At 40.5% G+C, this 22251-nt stretch overlaps 2 protein-coding genes across 4 annotated transcripts; one reads left to right on the forward strand and one right to left on the reverse strand.

Moving 5' to 3' along the window:
* Positions 1-4259: 4259 nt before the first annotated feature.
* Positions 4260-21475, reverse strand: LOC144659804 (uncharacterized). Of its 3 annotated transcripts, XM_078520325.1 has the most exons (7): positions 21348-21475; positions 21082-21188; positions 8225-8453; positions 8037-8191; positions 6910-7868; positions 6156-6237; positions 4260-5546 (listed from the first exon to the last, which is right to left on the reverse strand). In XM_078520325.1, exons 2-7 carry the CDS (start codon positions 21167-21169, stop codon positions 5071-5073), a joined length of 1989 nt encoding a protein of 662 aa, XP_078376451.1. In that variant the 5' UTR covers positions 21170-21188; positions 21348-21475; the 3' UTR covers positions 4260-5070. The 3 variants fall into 3 exon arrangements, with proteins under 3 accessions (XP_078376451.1, XP_078376452.1, XP_078376450.1); XM_078520326.1 differs by lacking the exon at positions 8037-8191 and having other exon boundaries at positions 8367-8453; XM_078520324.1 differs by having other exon boundaries at positions 8037-8453.
* Positions 9845-15902, forward strand: LOC144660983 (uncharacterized). The gene is made up of 5 exons (XM_078521704.1): positions 9845-10250; positions 10531-10583; positions 11122-11184; positions 12341-14906; positions 15433-15902. Exons 1-5 carry the CDS (start codon positions 9845-9847, stop codon positions 15900-15902), a joined length of 3558 nt encoding a protein of 1185 aa, XP_078377830.1.
* Positions 21476-22251: the final 776 nt, after the last annotated feature.

Consider the following 22251-nt stretch of genomic DNA (forward strand, 5'->3'; position numbering starts at 1 on the left):
CCGCTGATTTAATACCATTGACGGTTGGAAGAAACATTTCAGCGGAAGCTGGAGGCCGCTACTATATCAGACATTCTGTATTAATTTGGCCACGGAAAGTTAAGGAACTCACCACCCAATTAAATTATAATAATCTACCACGAGGTCAATATGGTGCCCTCAGATAACATGAGTTCCATAAGGAACTCACCACCGATGTAACACATAATCTACCACGAGGTCAATATGCTATCCTCAGTTAACGTGAGTTCCAACAGGAACGCACCACCCAAGTAAGACAATGATCAACCACAAGGTCAGTATGCTGCCCTCAAGTAACATGAGTTCCATAAGGAACTCACCGCCCAAGTTAGACATAATAATCTTCCAGAAGGTCAATATGCTGCCCTCAAGTAACATAAGTTCCATAAGGAACTCACCGCCCAAGTAAGGCATAATCTAGAACGAGGTCAATATGGTGCCCTCGGATAACATGAGTTCCATAAGGAACTCACCGCCCAAGAAGGGCATAATCTAGAACGAGGTCGATATGGTACCCTCAGATAACATAAGTTCCATAAGGAACTCACCACCCAAGTAAGCATAATAACCTACCACGAAGTCAATATGTTGCCCTCAGATAACGAGTTCCATAAGGAACTCTCCACCCAAGTAAGACATAATCTAGTACGAGGTCAATATGCTACCCTCAGATAACATGAGTTCCATACGGAACTCACCGCCCAAGTAAGGCATAATAATCTAGAACGAGGTCAATATGCTGCCCACACATAACATGAGTTCCATAAGGAACTCTCCGCCCAAGTAAGGCATAATAATCTAGAACGAGGTCAATATGCTGCCCTCGCATAACGAGAGTTCCATAAGGAACTCTCTGCCCAAGTAAGACATAATAATCTTCCACGGGGTCAATATGCTGCCCTGAGAAAATAAACATGAATTTCATAACGAGCTCACGGCCCAAAAAGGAGATGATAATCTACCGCGAGGTCGATATGCTGCACTCTGATAACATGAGTTCCATAGTGAACTCACCACCCAAGTAAGACAATCTAGAACGAGGTCAATCTGCTGCCCTCAGAAAACATGAGTTCCATACGGAACTCACCGCCCAAGTAAGGCATAATAATCTATAACGAGGTCAATATGCTGCCCTCACATAACATGAGTTCCATAAGGAACTCTCCGCCCGAGTAAGACATAAGAATCTACCACGGGGTCAACATGCTGCCCTCAGAAAACATGAATTTCATAACGAACTCACGGCCCAAAAAGGAGATGATAATCTACCGCGAATTCGATATGCTGCACTCTGATAACATGAGTTCCATAGTGAACTCACCACCCAAGTAAGACATAATCTACCACGGGGTCAATATGCTGCCCTCAGATAATGTGAGTTCCATACGGAACTCACCGCCCAAGTAAGGCATAATAATCTAGAACGAGGTCAATATGCTGCCCTCACATAACATGAGTTCCATAAGGAACTCTCCGCCCAAGTAAGACATAATAATCTACTACGGGGTCAACATGCTGCCCTCAGAAAACATGAATTTCATAACAAACTCACCACCCAAAAAGGAGATAATAATCTACCACGAGGTCGATATGCTGCACTCTGATAACATGAGTTCCATAGTGAACTCACCACCCAAGTTAGACAAGATACTCTACCACGAAGTGAATATGCTGCACTCAGATAACATGAGTGCCATAATTAACTCGCCACCCAAGTAAGACATAATAATCTACCACGAGGTCAATATGGTGTCGTCCGAAAACATGAGTTTCATAAAAACCCACTTCCCAAGTGATATATAATAATGTAGAAGGAGGTTAATATGCTGCCCTCAGATAACGTGAGTTCCATGAGGAACTCACCACCCAAGTAAGACATTATAAACTACCACGAGGTCAATATGCTTCCTTTAGATACCATGAGTTCAATAAGGAACTCACCACCCAAATAACAGAAAATAATCTACCACGAGGTCAATATGCTGCCGTCTGATAACATGAGTACAACCATAAGGACCTCACCACCCAAGTATTATAGAGCAACAAACTTTACTGACTCCCTAGGGCGACAACAGCTTGAAGCTTGGGCGTGCACGTGTTAAAAAGGACCTTATAAAGCAAGCTATGTCGGCAATGTGAACGAGAACGTCAACAAACAAAAGGTTTATTATAAAGTAGTACAATCACTCTGTACGTGCACTTTGAATCTTGGTATATTTCTTCGACGTTCTCTGCAAAACAGCAAGGTGAAATGACCAAGTTCTGCGTATTTTGGAGAACGTGAGCGACGACGGCTGAATTTTGGAATTGCTTTTTAGGGTTTAACGCTCTCTTTACATACTCGTCTGGAGCTAGTTCCTAAACCAATAGATACGCTCAACACAACGGGATAATCGCGAGATACAAGAGTTAAAAATGAATCCATTTTTTGCAAGACGTTTTCCTTGGCGGCGGCGTCGCCATTGCTTTAGGTCTCTAAAGACGTGGGTCATCGAACCACGGCAAAACAAATCAATGGTTAGCGGTTTAAAATTGTGGAGAAAAGCTTAGTTTTTATTTAGTATTTTAAAGTACAAAATCAGTAGTAGACGCAAAAATTTTAATTGAACAGGAGGTGAAATGATGTCAGAACACTCCAAAGAAAATTCCTCTCATGTGTCCGCGGCAGAAACACGAAATATTTCTGCCGTGTAGCAGAAGCAAATTTTGCTTCGTGGAAACAAAATTGACGCTGGGAACAGTGCTTCCCGTGTGGCAAAACTGGGAAACATGCGCGCGCTACGGGTGTTCTAGGAAACATGTTTCCTCGTTTTGCCAGGCCTTGAGTATCATTTGGAAGTGTGATTGTGATGTCGCAACTGCTGACTAAAGGAAAACCGTTGTGTGTTGGGTATCTGTTCAAAAGTACTTTAAAATTAACAGAGCCACCCCTTATAAAGAAACCCGGCAGAAACGTCTAAATGAAAAATCAACATTTTCAGTTACAAATAAATGTTTGAAAGACATGCTGTCGCGGTTACAGTGTCAACCGAAAATAACAATTTTTTTTACGGCGTTTCTTTAAATTTCGAATCTTTTGACAATTCCAGATCTTAAGGTTTTCGAACTCTAAATCTTTTCATTTTTCTACATCTCTTGTTGTCACGTTTTTCCTTTAACTGTCCAGCTGATACTAAGATTTGCCATGCTGTTGGTCTTGAAATTATTTTAAACAGCAACTTCACTGCTATGCCATTAAAAAGGTACAAGAAAAGTTCACATAGGGTTGTATATTAGGATGCAGACCGACGTGACTGTAAGGTGATGAACAGAAGGTGCTGGTGCAAACAGCAATCAAACATTTTTGGGCATATTACCACTAAGGTTGAGCTGAACTAAATTTCCGTGTGCTGCGTGGCACTTGTAAAAGTGCAAAGTTAAAACAAGGTTCTTACTAAATGAGTAGTAAGTGCCTTTGAAACAGTATGCAGTTCAATACGTTTCGGCCTCAGCCCTTTATTAGTGGAAAGTCAAGATTTCAGTTAAAAACGCTGGCTTGCACCATAAAGCAAATTTGAGTTCGTAGGTGCGCGCGCGAGAAGAGCGCGCGACAACATAAAGATATCGAAAATCTGAATTCAGACCGTGCGGCTGACTTGTGCCCAGCTTAAAAACTAGGCGCCTTTCCTGGCGTTTGCGTTGTTTATTTCCGCCGCAGAGCCCTCGGACTCCTCGGACTTGCATTAAAGTTTGCATTAAAATGCGCTGCGACAGGAAATCCCGTAAGGTTCTTCTCAATAATGCAAAGATGCTCACCGAAGCGTTCTCCGGCCAGTTTCGCCGATGTAGACGGCGGAGCAACGGCGGCAAGAGATGGCATATACCAAGGTAGATGATATAAGAATGCTATGCTATTAAAATCAAAATCAACGAGCCACTAGACTGCAAGCAGTCACTCTCTTTTGCTTTAAATTCCGTGAGGACGAACACGAAAGCGAGCGAGTTCGATATACGAGTAGCCTCCCACGCAGTCGTTTTTAGGGGCGATCGCGTTACACTCCTCCCCACGAACATGGGGAGGAGTGAAACACGATCGCCCCTAAGAACGACTGCGTGGGAGGCTAATATACGAGCGGCTTAGGAATTTAAAGCAAAATAGAGACTTCTCGCAGTCTAACTAGCAACGTTCCTTCGACGTAGTCAAAGGTTGTTGTTTTTACAGTAATTACAAAACAAACACTTAAGGTCAACACACTGACTTGAGATTACGCTTTGTTTTATTTGTTTCACCCTTACGTTTTAGACTGCTTGTCAATACAAGCTCTAACAAACCTACCTTACCCAGGATTAGGAAAGGTTTATTTACAGTTCGTTATAAACGACACAAATGGTTGCTCAGTATGTACAAGAGTAAAAATGCACGAATACCGGTATGTAATGTATGCATGGCATAATATATGCATTATATAATAATGCAATTTATAGTATGATATATGCATTAGATAATATATTAATTGCATGATGTATACGCATTTCGTGATGTTTGCATTGAAAATATAATTATACATGTATATGGTCTTGGGTCATAGCAACATGCCTTATTATAGGAAATTAACGATACATGTTATTAACGCGAATTTCAAAAATTCGCGTTAATTTTATTTATGTAACGCGTTTACTAAAAGCATTTTACCAGAACCTTTCTTAAATTCGCGTTAATTTAATTACGCGTAAATTTTGTTCGCGTTGTTAAAATGCTTCGTTATATTCCTATAATAAAGTAATGCAAATATATAAATGCACCGAAACTCTGTCAAACAAAATACTCTGCTGAAATGTCTTACTTTTTGGCAGAAACTAATGTCGACAAGTACGTTCTTTAAAACTGCTTATGCTTTATACGCCATTGATTGTACAAAAATACTTCTGAGGTCTCGTCAGCTTCTGTTGAGCGTCTATCAGTAGATATCAGTTTGCTTACACCTCATCCTTCTGCTCGTCTTTCGTTCACCTAATGACGTTTGTTATCGTATAAGCTTAAGGACCATTATATAAATTCTAAATAGCTATTTACTGCTTCGTATCGCGTTTCTTCAATCCAAATCGTCGAGGGTTGCTGTACCGAGAAACTGGGATTTGGTTCCTTCTTTGAGCGTAAGCATACTGATTCTTCATGTTAGCCAAACGAGGTATCGCTTTCGAAATAAAGGACCTCTTCATGGAGCCTGGACCGCAGCACCTGTGTGGGCACTCTAGGGCGCACACATCAGCACATATCTTTGGACACTTGGGGGACAGAGGGACGTCATTGATTTTGGGTCTTAGCCCGACGCGCTTGATTGGAGGATGAGGGCCGCAGCAGCGCCTGGGACATCTCTGATCACAGTGATCGTAGCACACTCGAGGGCAGCCTTCAACCAGCTCCATGTCATTAAATCGTTTCTTGCAGCAAGGTTTGGGACATGTTGGCAGGCACGTCTGAGGGGCACAGGCAGGTGCCGCGCAAGAAACGGGCTTCTTTGACGTAGGGACAGGTGTAGGGCGAACTATGCAAATAAAGAAAAAGCCATTGTTGATACTCGATCTTCCATATTCTAAACGTACTAGAACTGTTTCCCCTAATAATAGCTCTCCTTCGAAAATTTTTTGTTTGTTAGAACAATAATTTGATTGCATGAGGAGCTACGATAAAAACATTTTAAAGTTATTATTTTTTTCCGTTTTTTTTACTGAATTATCCCAGGCAGTTTTTGCGGCCGTTTTTGTTCTTACTCTTACGAAAAAGAGCTATCAACTATGCCTTTGCTCATCCTTTACATTTTTGATTTTGCTTTCGTCTTCTTTAATTATGAGTTCATGGTAGCTCACTTTGAATTGAGCCTCCATTTTTTATCGTAATGTGTCTTGATCTTCTCCATTCTAAACGTAATATTTACCTTTTTAAACTATCGTTTTGAAGATATCGCAAAAATGGCATAATAATTTGCGTTAAAACCAGAAACCAGTGGGCTCCTAGTTAAAACATATAATAAAAAAATCTCAGTTACAGAACAGGAAGGATCGTCTTTTAAGGTCTACGTATGTAACCTGTGCCGTATGTACGTACTATAAAATGTCCCGTATGTACGTATGTGACATATCCCGTATGTGCTTACCAGTAGCAGCGGTATTCGCCGTAGCGGTGGCCGTGCCTGGTTTTGCTGTGGTTCCAGCAGGTTTGCCTCCTGAGCAGCATGTCTGTAAAAACAAAAATCAGCAAATACATCTCAGTTTTTTTTTTCTCTTCCCTAAGCTGAGCCAATGACAAAAATACTAAAAAAGTATTGGGAGAAGCTATTAAGTAGTGAGGTAATAAGTTTCGTAATTTGCTCTATGATAGAATTATTGCAGGGTATTGGAAACTTATTCCTCTCAGCCAACCAGAAGCAGCGTTTATGGGAACAGTTCAGTCTCGGGTCACCATTTGGGGTTAAAGGAACACTGTCATGAGCTTCACTTCAAAAATTCAAGAGCCTAAAGACATATAGAAACCCACAAATAGTTGTCCAGTTTTGTTAAAAATTACTATGCCAGTGTACTGAAGCTATAAACTATTGATATTATTGTGATGCCATCAGGAACTTTAGATCTCAACTTGAAAAAGTCGGGGTGATTTTTTCAACTTTTGCCCTTGTGGCCTGGAAAAAAGCTAAAAAATAATAATGGCTCTCTTCTTCTTTTAACAACAATTTACTTTATACCTCCATCTTGATGTACAAGGCGCATTTCATGTACGAGCAAGACTACTTTTTACCGAAAAGCAGAAAAATCCCAATGACAGTGCCCCTTTAATTCTTGGAATTCACTTGTTAATTATAAACTTTCGTGATTTAGCACTCAGAACAAACGAGTGTTCAGTACCATACTGACCTGAGGACAGGGAGTTGCACATATCTGGGCACAGGTTGCTGGGCAGGCAGCAGGGGACGGTGTAGCTACTGTGACTGAAGTTGAAGCTGCTGACGGTTTGACAACTTGCACGCTTGTGACCTTAGCATTACAACAATCTTGAGGGCAGATGGTCAGACAAAACTTGAGACAGATCGGAGAACAAGCTTTCTTTGGCTTGGCGGTGACGGGTTTCGGAGGTACCGGAGTTGCTGTTCCAGGGGTGTTGATGCATGGATATCCAGGGTATCCAGGATATCCGGCACATCCCGTCGAGAGATAGGTTGGCGCCGAGGGGGCGGGATAGGGATACGGCATTGGTGCAGGGTAGGGTGCGGGATAGGACATGGGCATGCAGCACTGTGGTGCACACGCCGGATTGCATGCGGGATTAGGGCGAGGTGGGACTGGCCTTGGTGGTGGTGGAGGAGGAGGGGGAGGAGGCGGCGGTGGAGGGGGTGGGGGAGGCGCAGGTGCCGGCGGAGGAGGCATGCAGCATGCTGGTGCACAAGATGGCTGGCATATTTGTATCGGTGGATACACCATGGGCATAGGAGGTGGGGGAGGGGGAGGTGGAGCATACATTATCATTGGGGGAGGTGGAGGGGGTGGAGGTGGACGGTAAATAGGTGGAGGGGGAGGAAGAGGCATTGGAACACTATTCATCCCCGGCAAACAACATCTGTGTTGTATACATATAGGTGTACATTTCTTCCAGCATTGTTGTAAACACGCTCCTCCCATAGCGGACATTGGCGCCGTTTGGGTCTGGGGCATGTTGTAAGGGCGCTGATAAGGCTGGTACCCGGTATACGGGTACGCGGGGCGTGATGCCACCGGGGGCCTCCGCACAGGTACAGGGCGTTTAGCCGGAGCAGGCGCCGGTTTATCCTGATGCTTTTTTAGGCTCGGCTTAGGCGCATCTTTCTTGGGAGTATTAGCTGCAGAAACAAAAAACAAAGAAGATTACAAATATATAAACGCATAAATCCTACATAGGTCTGCTTTTTTGTCACCATACACTATTAGTAGTATTAGTATAGTATTATTTCTGATAGAATAAGTTGAGTGAATTTGATTGTTTATCAAGGCAATTTTACTTTTACCACCTTGTTTACTTTCTTTCTTTTTCTCATCTTCTTTCTTGTCAAGGGCAGCGTTCTTCTGCTCTCCGCTTTTATCTTCTTTGGTGTCCTTTTGCTCTTCTTTTTTATCTTTCTCTTCTTCGTGCTTATCTTCTTTTTTATTCTTCTGATCTTTGTTCTTATTCTTCGACTCTTCGTTTTTATCTTCGTTTTTATTCTTCGACTCTTCGTTTTTGTCTTTATCATTCTTCTGTTCTTCAATTTTATCTTCATTTTTAGTCTTCTTTTCGTCGTTGTTATCTTCTTTTTTACTGTCTTCTTTTTTGTCATCATTATTAACATCATTATTTTTACCCTTCTTTTCCGGCTTTGCGATATCGCTCCTTACATCCTCCAGACGAGAGATCTGCTGAAACGCTGGTACACTTCTTTCCTTTTTCCCTTAAAAAGAAAACACATATAATCGCGTCGTTAGATAAATAAAATCGCTTCAGCTGCGCATTGAACTGCTAACAAAGGTTTTTATTGTAAAAAAGGAAAAACACTGACAACAAGAAGTATAGAGGCGCGCTGTCTTCAGTGCTGCCTTAACAGTCACTGACTGAGAAATCCAGGCAGGCAGTCAAAGATGGGGGTCGGCCGATTTGCTTCATACTAACACCATAAATAGGTTAGGTGGACTTATGAATAAATATACTAAACTTGGCTCCTCAATCGTTTTTGTATAGGAGATATGAGGTCCACTATTTATCACCCCATCAGGGTCTAGATTTACCAGTAAATTTGACCCAAATTTGAAAACCATTATAAACTACAAAATTAAATGAACGGAATTGTTATTTTCTGTGTGGCATAAACAGACATAGAACTACTTGTAAAAATCCAGAAATGTACGAAATAAGCACAGGTAAGTCTACACCGTTCACGTTTTGAACACCTACTTTTTACATTTTCGAATGAGCAAGATTTTGCCCATTTTCGAGTTCCCGTAGAACACACAACTATAACTGCAGAAATCATTGGATACCACAGATAAGTGCTCTTACCTTTCCTCTATCATAAACAGCAATAATCTTTTTGGGCCATTGAAACAGCAAGATTTTAGAGCACCTCAATGTAGTTCATGTAGGCGATATCGTCTTCAACAACACACGAAGCAACCAATGTGTTTTTAAACCACTCCTCGAGTCCACTTTGAGTTTTTCCGAGGTTAAATAAATGCAATTGACTGAATTCCTTCCGAAATATATCTCAACCCGTCGATAATTCATTAAACAGTGAAGAAAACGTGGAAAACACGAAAATAACAGAGCGACGCCATTTTGAATTTGACAACTCGCAGGGGCCTGGAATTCAGCTTTTCCCAAGGAGGGTAGGGTGGGTGATTGTTTCAACAGGTGTATCACAGGTGGGTTGGAGGGGCTAGCATTGGGCCGAATCAATGTTTATGCTATTTACAAAGGGAGTAGCTTGTTTATTTAGTTTTATACTATGACAGCAATTAAAAAATATATTTTAATAAAATAATAAAATTACGAACGAGTTTGAATAAAGTATATGTTGCCTTTTTGTTTTTTGTTTTTTTTCTGTCCATCACTCCATCCGTCTGCTCTGCAGATTCTCCAGTGCCAATTATATTTTTTTACAGCTACTTATTTTATATTGATAAAGCCGGTTAAATAAATATATATATTTATATTTAACTGCAGACAGTACTGTTTCGGCCTTTATATATACCGTGTACATATATTTTTATGCCAACGCGTCATACAGGCACCAGGTTTTGCGATGTTATCTACATAGCCGGCTTGAAATATAATGTACGATGGAAAATGAGTTGCTCATTCTCAAATGAAAACAGTGTGTGCGGTGCAACACCATACGCTCCAACCGAGCTTCATGTAATTCCTTTAGAAGCATGTAGCAAGGATTTAACCGAATATCTAACTAAATTGGGTGTCAGTGGAAGCCGTGGTGTTGGTACACAGATCACAGAGAGTGAAGTTATTCTCAATCGCGCTGGATTACATTCCCTGTCAAAGAAAGAGAGAGGAAGGATTACCGTGTGTCCAAAGCACCGATACGAACTGACAACACATTACCAAAAGTTGTCATCCAGTTGCTGTTACCCATCTCATAGAGGCGAAGCGAAAAAATTGAAAAATCCTCGTCGGGTAAACAAGCAGGTGTCAGAGGAAATCTATGAGGTGTATCATGTTTCAGTGCCAATCGGTTCCGGTAAGTACAACAGTACAATAAAATTATTATTTAGTACAGCTTTTCACATGTTGGATTTTTCATGAAAGATTCACAAGAGAAATAATGAATACTATTATTATATTCGTGCTAATTATTTCATTCTTTTAGTGTGTTTCCATATTTAGCTGTTTATCAGTTTGAAAATCTTTGCTAATTACAGTGTGGAAAGTGTAGCATTCCAATTGAAACCAACACGTTTAGCTTGCCGTCGTGTTTTTCAGAAAACCTTATCAATACCTTTACATCTTTCTTGTTTCAGCCCTATGTAACACATGCCGAAAAGGCCATTCAAAAAGTGATGAAGAGACCAAGGTGAATATTTTGAATTAAAAATGACATCGCTAATTCCCCTGCATAATATATAAAGTTTGATAGCACTCGGCAATATAAATAGATTTTGCCAAACATAAAAGCGAAGCTCCTCGGCTATCCACTTAGCCTTTAACTGAATTAATTTGTGGTCATGGTGGGTTTTGCTGCTTCCCTCCCTCAGTCAGAATAGAGGAGTGGGTAATTATTCCCCTTTTAGTAACACAAGCCTCCAGGTTTCTTCTTCGCCAGCAGAAGCAAAAAATGCTGTGTCAATGTGCGCATGTTTTACATTTTTTCCTAAAGCTTGGTAAGTAACATCTAGAGTTGTTTGGGAGGTCTCGTCGACAATGACTCTTACACTACTAATATTTTAGTTGCCGGCGATCGAAAATGCCACGCCCTTCATACCTAATCCTTTATAATTCTTCACTTGCAAAAAACAGCAGAGTATTTATGGATAAGAGTGCATTCGATGCCGAACTGCACGCGTAAATAGTTAAAATAATCTGAATATTACATTGCTATTCGTTTCTTTCAGGGTAAAGTGGAGAACGATGAAAATGAAGGCAGTGCTCTAAGGAAGAATGAGTTTTCAATAAAGGTTAATGGTAGTTTCATCTCTAAGACTTTAAAGAGTAAATAAGGAAATGAATTAAATCGAGCGTCTTGTCCCGGGGGGAATGGGGGTACTTCCTGTTAAGACCTATACGGCGAGGCTCCGCCCGAAGGTCTGAAAGGGTAGGGAAATCTGACGTTAAGGCATTAAAATTTGCCTTTTATAAAATATTTCGAACTGACGCAACTGGCTGTATCATTTTAATTTACTAAGCGCTGTATGAAAATGACACGAAAACTCCCGGTTTTTATTATATGTCATGTCATGTAGGTATATAGAACGGGTACATTTTTCAATAAAAGGTTTACGAAAGAGGTGCCTTTTCTTTCAAAACGGTATATAAAAGGGTAAGAGGTTGGATTTCAGGGCGCGGTGCCTCCCCTTATAAAACGTTTTCTAGTTTTGTAGTTTAGTATAGAAGTTTCATATCAACTGATTTAGACTTTGAAGACTAAATAAGGAAAAGAATAAAATCGAGCGTTCAGTCCCCGGGGGAATGGGGGTACTTCCTGTAAAGACCTATACGGCGAGACTCCGCCTGAAAAGTCTGAAAGGGTAGGGAAATCTGACGTTTAGGCATTAAAATTTGCCTTTTATAAAATATTTCGAACAGACGCAACTGGCTGTATTTACTATGCGCTATATGAAAATGACACGAAAACTCCCTGTTTTAATTATATGTCATTTCATGTAGGTATATAGAACGGGTACATTTTTTCAATAAAAAGGTTTACGAAAGAGGTGCCTTTTCTTTCAAAATGTTATATAAATAAAATAAAAAATAAAAAAAAAATGGGAATTTACAGTGGGATCTTCCACTAGGTGGCTCTTCTTGATCCCACTGATTCCAGATCGAATTGGAATTTGGAAGTGTTGGTTTTTGTGGAGGGAGGAAAACCGGAGAACCCGGAGAAAAACCCTCGGAGCAAGGACGAGAACTAACAACAAAATCAACAACAAAATCATTAAATCTTGTAATATATATAGTTTTTATTCATTTACACGTAATTCAGTCTAAGGACTGGGGTTGGATTTCAGGGCGTGGTGCCTCCCCGTATAAAACGTTTTCTAGTAACGCGCGCCGCGCACACTGTTTATACTTTCTATTGAATATTACAGTTTTTTATTCGTGTCTATCCAGGGTAAAGAAGAGAACGCTAGAAATGAAGGCAGTACAGTGAAGAAAGACGAGACTCCGGTAAAGGTATATAGTGTGTTCGACTCAAATGATTTGGACTTTGAAGAGAACATTAACTTGTCATTTCCTAACCCCTCCGAGTTTGAATACACATTGGACAGTACTGTTGCCGACAATGAAGGAGACGATGAAGATGTCAGTTTTTGGATCGATGAAGAACAGCGTCAGCATGAAAGACGCGCAGTCTTAAATGAAGCAGTAGGAAATATATCAGATGGAAGGGTTAGTCCGATAGCATCGACACTCAATTCGAATTGGGAAAGTATATCAAGTACACAAAAAGCCTACTATTTGCGGAAAGTCCGTCAAGTTCTCAGTGCTGTTTTGACAACCATTGCACCAGATCAAGAAGAGAAAGTATTTGATGCACTGAAGTATTCTTCATACCGGGACGAAAACGGCAAATATGACGACAGAAAAGAAGTAAGCAAAGTCGAACTGTCAATTTTGCTGGGGGTGTATAATGAAGCGGAAAGTCGTCAAACTCGATTGCAAATTCTGTCGATGTTTGCTAAGCATTTTTCAAAGAAGGAGCTCAGAGAGATGATTCCTGGTCTAAGTAATTGGCAAATAGATCAAGCCCGCAGCCATGCTACTGAAAAAGGACCAGGTCAACCAGTGGTACCAGTACCTATTAAAAGGACACGCCTTGATCCAGCCAAAACAAGCCACTTCGTCAACTTTATTGCAAGACCAAACTTTTTACAGGACGTAGCGTACGGAACTAAGGTGCTGAAGCTTGACTCTGGTGAGAAAATCACCATTCCAAATGTGATAAGAACAATGGTGCCCTCAAGAATAATCAAGCAATACATTGCTTATTGTCAAGAAACAGTGTTTGAGCCAGCCAGCGAAAGAACACTATATAGGATCATCGAAGTGTGTGCTGCGTCAACGCAGAAGTCGCTACAGGGATTAGATTATTTCTTAACGGAAGGGGCACAAGCATTCGAAATTCTCCATAGTGTAGTTACCACACTTGAAGAAGGTGGTGCCTCCCCGATATGGGGAAAAGAGGCGAAGGGTATCTTTAAAGAAGCCAAGCGCTACCTCAAAACGGACTTTAAGAGCCACGTCGGACCCGATGAAAGATGTGCAGACCACTGCACTAGGTACAGTCTTAGCGATCCTCAAAACGACGTCTTCGCCCATCAATGTGATCACACTCATGATACATCTTGTATCTCATGCTGTCAACTAGATGAAGTTTTATCTGACATCACAAACAAGATCAATTCTCCAAACCTGACTCTTTCCGACCTACAGCAAAGTCAAGTCAAGTTTGATATGGCTCATGCCGTGCATGCAATCGGTAGTTGGAAAGCCCATATGCTTCGCACTGTTAACCAAGAGCAAGCCAAGGAAGACGCTCTTGGTGCACTTAACGATAAAAGCGTTCTCGTAACGATGGACTGGGCAATGAAATATCTGCCCCAGCGATATAGAGAGCAAATGAGTGACTTTTACGGAAAACGAGGCAAGAGCTGGCATGTTGCTTGTGTTATACTCAAATCTGATGAGAACGAATACAACGTGGAAACAGTTGTGCACATATTTGACAGCTGCACACAGGATTGGTTTTCCGTGGCATCCATTCTAGAGCACCTTCTTGTTTCAGTCAAACAAGAGCACCCTGATGTAGAGACGGCTTATCTAAAATCTGACAATGCTGGATGTTACCATAACGCCTCGCTGCTTCTTTCGCTGAAGTCCATTGGAGAGAGGACAGGCATCAGCATTCGAAGGTATGACTTCTCAGATCCACAGTCAGGGAAGGACGTATGTGATAGAAAGATCGCGCCAATGAAAGGTCACATACAAAGATGGGTAAACGAAAAGCACGATGTTGTCACAGCAGCTGACATGAAAGAGGCTTTGGAATCGTACGGTGGTGTACGTGGGTGTAGGAACACAGTTGCTGAAGTGGATTTAGCAAAGGCGGCTAAAACGATGGAATGGAAAGGAATTAGCGCTCTGTTCAGTTTTGAGTTTCTTGTCTCCGGGATAAGGGCTTGGAAAGCTTATGCTGTGGGGGAAGGTCAGATGTTTCTATACGATGAATTGGGTCTATCCCTCCAAGGTCCGACAGATCTCTGTATTGTCATGCCACTTACGTCTCTAACGCCATTGTCAAAGCCAGGACTTATGGTAAAAAAGCAGCCTTCTAACAGTTTCCAAGACATTTTTGTGTGCGAAGAGGAAGGTTGCGTGGCCACATTTCAGACACAGGCGGATCTTTATGCACACATGGATACTGGGCGGCATATAAGGGTAACTGAGAGGGAGACTGTTTACGACTTGGCACGGAAAGAGTGGGCAGAAAAGGTCACAGGAATACAGTCGTCCCACGTCGCCAGAGAGGCAGTGCACCTACGAGCAAGTACCCACGTAACAACAAGAAAAGAACCACTCCAGGGTTGGGCTTTGAAAGCCCAACGAAAGGGTCAGAGAGCAACCGAAGGCGTTAAGACGTTTCTAGTGGAAAAGTTCAATAGAGGGGTCGAAACAGGTAATAAGTTCACACCTAGGTATGTCTAGTTAGCAATTAACAGTAATGAGTGATCTTTGCAGCGATCTTGAGTAGCTGAAGCGATTACTTCATTCCGGGCTTAAAAGGAAGAAAGTTCCATGACTTATAGAGTAGTTCAAATCGCCTCGCACATTTCTTGTCAAGGGGCAGTTTAATTTTTTATTAACCATGAAATAACCGAGGCTGTTATCCATATTATTTTGATTTTCATTACCCGCAAAATTATGTTGTAATACCTTATCTAATTATTAAATGCCTAAAATAATTTGGTGAATTATCCCTTATTCCTAAACCCCCTAATTATCCTGCTTTTCCTATCTTTTCAACACTATTTAAAAGTTTATTTTCAAGTGAAAGAAAGATCAATTGCTTTTTGACGTTTTGTCAGCTGCTCACGCTCACTGAAGGCCGACGACTTTACAATACTACCATGACCTTCTTTTTTATCACACTGTAAATGACTGTGTTTGTACTATGTCATGACGATATGTTTTATTTGATATAGGGAACAAAGAAGATCCAACAAAGGTGGCAAAAGAAATGAGAATCGCAAGGGACGGTGATGGCAAACTTCGCTTTGCTCCAGAAGAATGGCGAACTGCCAAACAAATAAGCAGTTATTTCTCAAGACTGGCAGCAGCGCAGCGTCAGAGTAAAGCACCCACCGCGCTAATTGAAGAAGCTGAAAATATCGATGAGAATGATCTTGAAGCCTGGGAGGCAGAGAAACAACTGCAAGAATTGCAGACAGCAGTGTACGAAGAGGTCGACCTGCGACATCCAATCGAATATAAAGGTCAGGATATCTGTGGTCTAGTTAAACGTGGCATGTTAAAGTCAAAGTTTAAGATTGCACAGTTAAAAGAACTTTGTGACCTCTATGGAATAGAGATTGATGGGTCCATTGCCCGAAAGGACTCCTATGTGAGACCAATCGAACATCTCGTAAAAACCTGCAGTTGTTCCAAGGAGTGACTTTCTCTAACGTTACAGATCAGTAAATAAAATGGACGGTCGAAGACCACCTTCTTCGAGCGCATGCGTTTAATATCAACAACATGAAAAATTGAAAATGGAGCAGAACGGAAGTGCTTTTTATCGTGTACATAAAATATCAAGCAGTCAAAGCAAATTAAAGTGATGATTTTTTTTTTTTTTTTTTTTGGGGGGGGGGGGTACTTTTCTTGCAATACTTTACTCATAAACAGATGAGCTGAGGTGGAAAACCAATTTAAACAAACTAAACTAATTTTAATTAATACTGAACGGACTGTCCCAACCTTTTGGGATATATATACGATATAAATTGCTTGATTAGGTCTGATAAAGAGCACGTTTTGACTGTAGAATTATTTAAGCTTCAGTCAGTCAAAGTTAAATTCTAATTATTAAATTTGCGCCGGTAAAAACGTAGCATAATTGTCGATTGTCCTTACTTCATGCATGGTCATTTACTCAGACTGCAGTCTACGAAACGATCGCTCAAAGTTGGCGTTTATTTATGTAGGAGCAGTTAACTACATGAAAGCAATCTTAAAGGGCGGAATTACGGTAATAAGCTTTGTTTGTTCTTCAGTTTTGTATGGCGGGGTTATTGGGTATGCAACTGTTGTTATTACAAGCATTATCGTAAGGAAGTTAACGTAAAATAATAATAAAAAATACATTTTTGTATTGTATTGCATTGTGAAACGCTTGTTGAAGGTATTTACAATAAAAATGTCACCCACCCTACCCTCCTGGAGAAAAGCTGGATTCCAGGCCCCTGGGAGTTGTCAAATTCAAAATGGCGTCGCTCTGTTATTTTCGTGTTTTTCACGTTTTCTTCACTGTTTAACGAATAATCGACGGGTTGAGATATATTTCGGAAGGAATTCAGTCAATTGCATTTATTTAACCTCGGAAAAACTCAAAGTGGACTCGAGGAGTGGTTTAAAAACACATTGGTTGCTTCGTGTGTTGTTGAAGACGATATCGCCTACATGAACTACATTGAGGTGCTCTAAAATCTTGCTGTTTCAATGGCCCAAAAAGATTATTGCTGTTTATGATAGAGGAAAGGTAAGAGCACTTATCTGTGGTATCCAATGATTTCTGCAGTTATAGTTGTGTGTTCTACGGGAACTCGAAAATGGGCAAAATCTTGCTCATTCGAAAATGTAAAAAGTAGGTGTTCAAAACGTGAACGGTGTAGACTTACCTGTGCTTATTTCGTACATTTCTGGATTTTTACAAGTAGTTCTATGTCTGTTTATGCCACACAGAGAATAAAAATTCCGTTCATTTAATTTTGTAGTTTATAGTGGTTTTCAAATTTGGGTCAAATTTACTGGTAAATCTAGGCCCTGATGGGGGTGATAAATAGTGGACCTCATATCTCCTATACAAAAACGATTGAGGAGCCAAGTTCAGTATATTTATTCATAAGACCACCTAACCTATTTATGGTGTTAGTATGAAGCAAATTGGCCGACCCCCATCTTTCGGTTTTTTGTAAAATTGCCTGGTTTTCTCAGTCAATGACTGTTAAGTCTCTTGACCCTCACTTGACCGCGCCACCGTAGTCACATTTACACTCCATGCACCTATTTTTTCAAAATGGCGACCAATTTTATTTCAGACTGAGTGAGCTCGAGGCTAGCAAAGTTTCGGAGAATAAAAAAAAGCCACTGTAGAGGGGTGGGGACCCAAGGCGCGTGGCCAGAAGAGAAAAAATAAAGTTTCGACAAAAGCGGCTCCTGGCCATGGGAACCATAGCTAAAAATAGCTCAACATGGCCATACGTTGGATCGTATACACATATACTTTCCTGGTCATGGGCTCGTTTTACAATTGCGATACGGTATGCCACTAGTTTTTACCTGTTAACAGCCTACGAAGATTATTAGGAAACAAATCGATCTACAATTGTTACAGGCTTGGAACAGGTTTGTTAGGCCTACTGATATAGTAATGTTTCTTTTTGTATACAGTCAACTCCCTCTAAAACGGACATCGTCGGGACCGTCTTAGAGAGGTGTCCGTCCTATAGGGAGTTTAGGTACAGTAAAATGACTGAAAAATAGCAGAGACGGGACGTATCGACGCCAGGTGTCCGTCTTATAGAGGGGTTCGTTAAGAGGGAGTTGACTCTAGTGGTGTTTATTTTGTTTTGCGTTGGCTGACCATTAGGATGGCTCCAAACTTAATCAAAGTCTCTTCGAGATATCGACGTTTTTGCATGAAGTATGAGTCGAAGGTTTATCCTGTGCATTGTTCTTCGAACTTATCATTACAGTTTCTTTGTAGTTTAGTTTAACAATTTCCTATCTTCGCGGAAATGCAGCCATATAATTTTGTCAAAAATGGCTCGTCCGCGCCGGGTATTTATACACATATTCCTTAACATTACACAAATAAACAGTGCAAATTTCACCGAGATCTGACAATTCTATACTTTAAAATTGCAAGGACCATTCGAGGCAGTCGATTACGGCAGCGACATTAGCAAATGAAACAGCAAAATATGCGTTCGACGCTTTGTTTTTGCGACGCCATATTTAAATTGTTATAGGTAGACCGCTGTTCAATGTGTTCAAGGCCGTATCGTTACGATTGCGTTACGTACGTTACGATTGCTCCACGAAAAAGCACGAAAAAAAATACGGATATTTCCGACTACTGTCGGAGAAAACATTGCGCATATAATTGCGGCGTAAACAAATCGTTACACTCAAGCTGCGTTTTGTCTAGGCTCTGCGAGGGTCGGATATCAAGACCCAGGATTAACCAAAAGCCATATATACAGTGAATGCTTTCGAATTATATTTGAAGATGAAATACGAAAGAATTTTGCTGTCTTTGACTGAAATTCCACTCGAACTGCGTAGATACGATCGCATGTTGTAAAGCCGATTCATGCAACATTGCTGTCAAGGGCTCAACGCGAGGTCTCGTCCCTAACGACCTAGGCGATGCATGAAGCGACCAAATTTGGCCTAATTTTTAACCGCTCCTAAGCTAAAAGAAGCCCCCATCTCTTGCATTTGTTTTAACTTCAATAATATCTTTGAAAAGAGCGAGTTTTTTGGTATGGTTTATTTTTGACGTTTGTAATTTTTAAACGATGTAAGTGCTAGTAGTTAGTTACGCAATCCATTGTTTGTGCGACGCTTTTTATAGATCGCCTTTCAGAAACACGTGCGTTGAGATAAGAAAGCTGACATGTCACTTTTAAAATTGTCATATAACGTTTGTAAATGTGACAAGTCACGTTTTTTTCCACGAGATCGCAAGTGATCACCCACAGCGGAAAGTAATCCCTTGAGAAATTAAAACAGTCCCTTGAGAAATTAAAAAAGTCCCTTGAGAGTTTACAAATATGTGGTTCCAAATCTTGTCCACATAACCCCTATTCTACCATTTTAGCTTGTAAACAAGCAAAGACGTCGAAAAAAGGAAGCATAACGCGGAACCAAGAGAAATGCAAGTACTTCCCATTTTTAAGTGTGCTTGAACAAATGTTTCAAAGCAAAAACTAATGATATTGAAATGCTTAAGAATACAGTGGAACCCCGCTTTACGGACACCCGCTTAATACGGACACCCCGCTATTACGGACAGTTTCGTTGGTCCCGACGAAAACTTCCTACATTTTCTCTTTAATTAACCCGCTTAATACGGACACCCGTTAATACGGACAACGGACACTTTTCCGTGTCCCGAGTGACAAACTGTCATACCTTGTCAACCCCGCTTTACGCACATTGTTTAACTGTGCACTGACAATTTTTATTGTCGTGATTATTTGCTAACTTCACCCTCGTCAAATAATGACAGAATTCGACGAACTGAAACGATTTTATTACAAAGAGTAGCGTGGCTTGCAAAGGTTTTGTCGAATCTTCAGTCCGTATGGTTGTGTCGCAAGCTAAACGCTTCCGTGCAAAGTGAAGTTACCGACTTTTACAAATGAGTTTGCAGAGTTTAACGGTCACGGTCAGAGGTTCAGTTACAAAGTAAATTTTATAGAAAACGTTATGTTGCCGTTGAGATGCGTTTTATTTCTGGTATATAGTAAATTTGCGACATTTTCAAATAATTCCACTGTTGAGTTTATTAATGTTTAGTTCGAGTGTCTAACTAGTTCGTAAGGTTTTCGTAAAAACTATTAATTTTAGTCAGAGAGTTCACAGTTTGTATTTCTTACAGTTACAGTAAAGACGTTTGCCTTTGTCTTTGTGTCGATAAAACATGTGTTCGTAACTTTTTCTGAGACCTCGCTTAATACGGACACCCCGTTAATACGGACAATTTGGCCTGTCCCCTTGGTGTCCGTATTAACGGGGTTCCACTGTAATAACTTTTCCTTGTCACTGAGAAGCAACTGATTTACTTATACAAAACACGTGTTTCCCTAGTGGTGAAACCGCTACACATTTCCTCGTTTAGCTAAACCATAATGGTGTAACCGTATCTTGTTACAGTTTCCTAAATATTTTATCATTACCAACTTGTGGAAAACCATCTTCCAGATCGACAATAGAGAATAAATGAGATTTGCTTGTAGAGATAAAAACATTTCGTGGTAAAATAACTTCTCTGCGTTACGTATCTGTTTGCAAGTCTGTCCACTTTCAGTAGATCTAATTGTGAACTTTGTTAAACAATAGCTGAAACGCGTTGTTTTCACGGAGCACTGTTTAAATTCAAGGTGTTAATCGCACACAATTTAATTCAATTTTGTCGTTGACCTCTTGAATAAAAATTAACTCTGGTTTATCATAAGTTGCTACAGATACCAATATCTATAAAAGGAACTCTTAATAGGTGGTGGATTTTTTCCCTTCTCGTAACACTTGCGTAAGAAAGCATCGACTGCGTAAATATTAAGCTCCAGAGATCGGTGATCGATCGTAGGACATTTTTTACCTTTGACTAACCGCAGCTAACCGCTGCCTGACTTTCAAAAGTCATTTACTTATAAACGCTATGTTTAAATGACCCTTTAGTTCCCTTCAGTGTTTTTTGCTGTGAAAATGAATTAATACTGTGTGATTGATTTTAGCCGTCTTTTATGAAACGCTAAAAAATAGAGCCCCCTAACTGGCGACGCGACTCAAGCCATGAAATAACTCTAATATTTGACGGGTGATAAGTGACTTATTACACGCACCTGATTCACGATTGTTTAGCTTTTCAGACTTCAGGACCGTGACCGCAACGCAGAGCAGAATCGCTGAAGCAAGCCACAACTTGGCCATCTTGATAGGTCTAGATCATCTGGAGCGAAGAGAAAATTTAGACCTTACAAGTGATAAATCAACAGGTACCAAATATAACCCTATACTTCATTGTGAGGTCAAGCATAGACAAGACAAACATGTCAAAAGCGCGCCAATTTTCACCTGAAGAAAAGAGAATAATATAAAAGAAGCTTACCAGTTGTATGTTATTTTCTTTTCCTGACGGAACTTGAAAGGTTAAAAAAAATTGTCACGGCTCAGTGAATGCGGCCCGTGTGCATTACGTCATCAACACAATGGTTGCTGTAGTTTCGATGGCATTTGCACACCGGGTAAATAATCTCAGGCGAAACGCTTTTAAACAGGAAATAACGGGTTGTTTGTTGTTTGACATGAATGTTTTATGCGTTAAGACGCGAAATTGCGGGTAGTTTTTGGTGCAATGTCGGAGAAAAGAATAAAGCATTTTACTGAGTAATTTAACAAAGGAAAGGGTCCTTAACAAAGTAGCAAAATTGCTTCTGTTTCGATTGTGAAAGTGGTTGAAAGAATAAAAAAATCAAATAATCTGAGTGTGTAAACTGAAAATTATTTAATTTTCTTGTTTCCAAAATCTTTCAATTAAAATCGTCAACAGTTTTTACAAATAAACCAACCGTAAAGTTAAAGATACTTTTATCGAAATCCAGCTATTGTTGAAAACCTTTGAAGCTCAGTGTGCACATGAACAATCCGAAAAGATTTTCAGCCATGCTTTTTTCGCGCCCCAATTAAGTCACGCCGCCATCTTGAATTTGAAGACCGTGATTTCCTGGTGACCAGGTTGCGTCTCGGGTCTTAACAGCGGTCGATTTGCTCTAGTCCCCAGCTAAGCTCGGCTTTCTTTGCAAAAGGAACCGCATAAAGACTGTTTTTGAAAATATACCACGAGTGATATTTGAAAGTCTCGTTAAAATTAAGAGTGTTTGAGCTAATAATGTAATCTTATGCCTACAGTCGAAGCTCTCGTAAGCGGACACCCTCGGGACGCGAAAAAAGTGTCCGTAACTGGAGCTGGCCGCTTACGAGAATGGTTCTCATAAGCGGCCACTAGAGGAGTA

Source organism: Oculina patagonica, chromosome 7 (assembly GCF_052425735.1).
Source record: "Oculina patagonica isolate OP01 chromosome 7, crgOcupat, whole genome shotgun sequence".
In the NCBI taxonomy this organism is placed as follows: Eukaryota; Metazoa; Cnidaria; class Anthozoa; order Scleractinia; family Oculinidae; genus Oculina; species Oculina patagonica.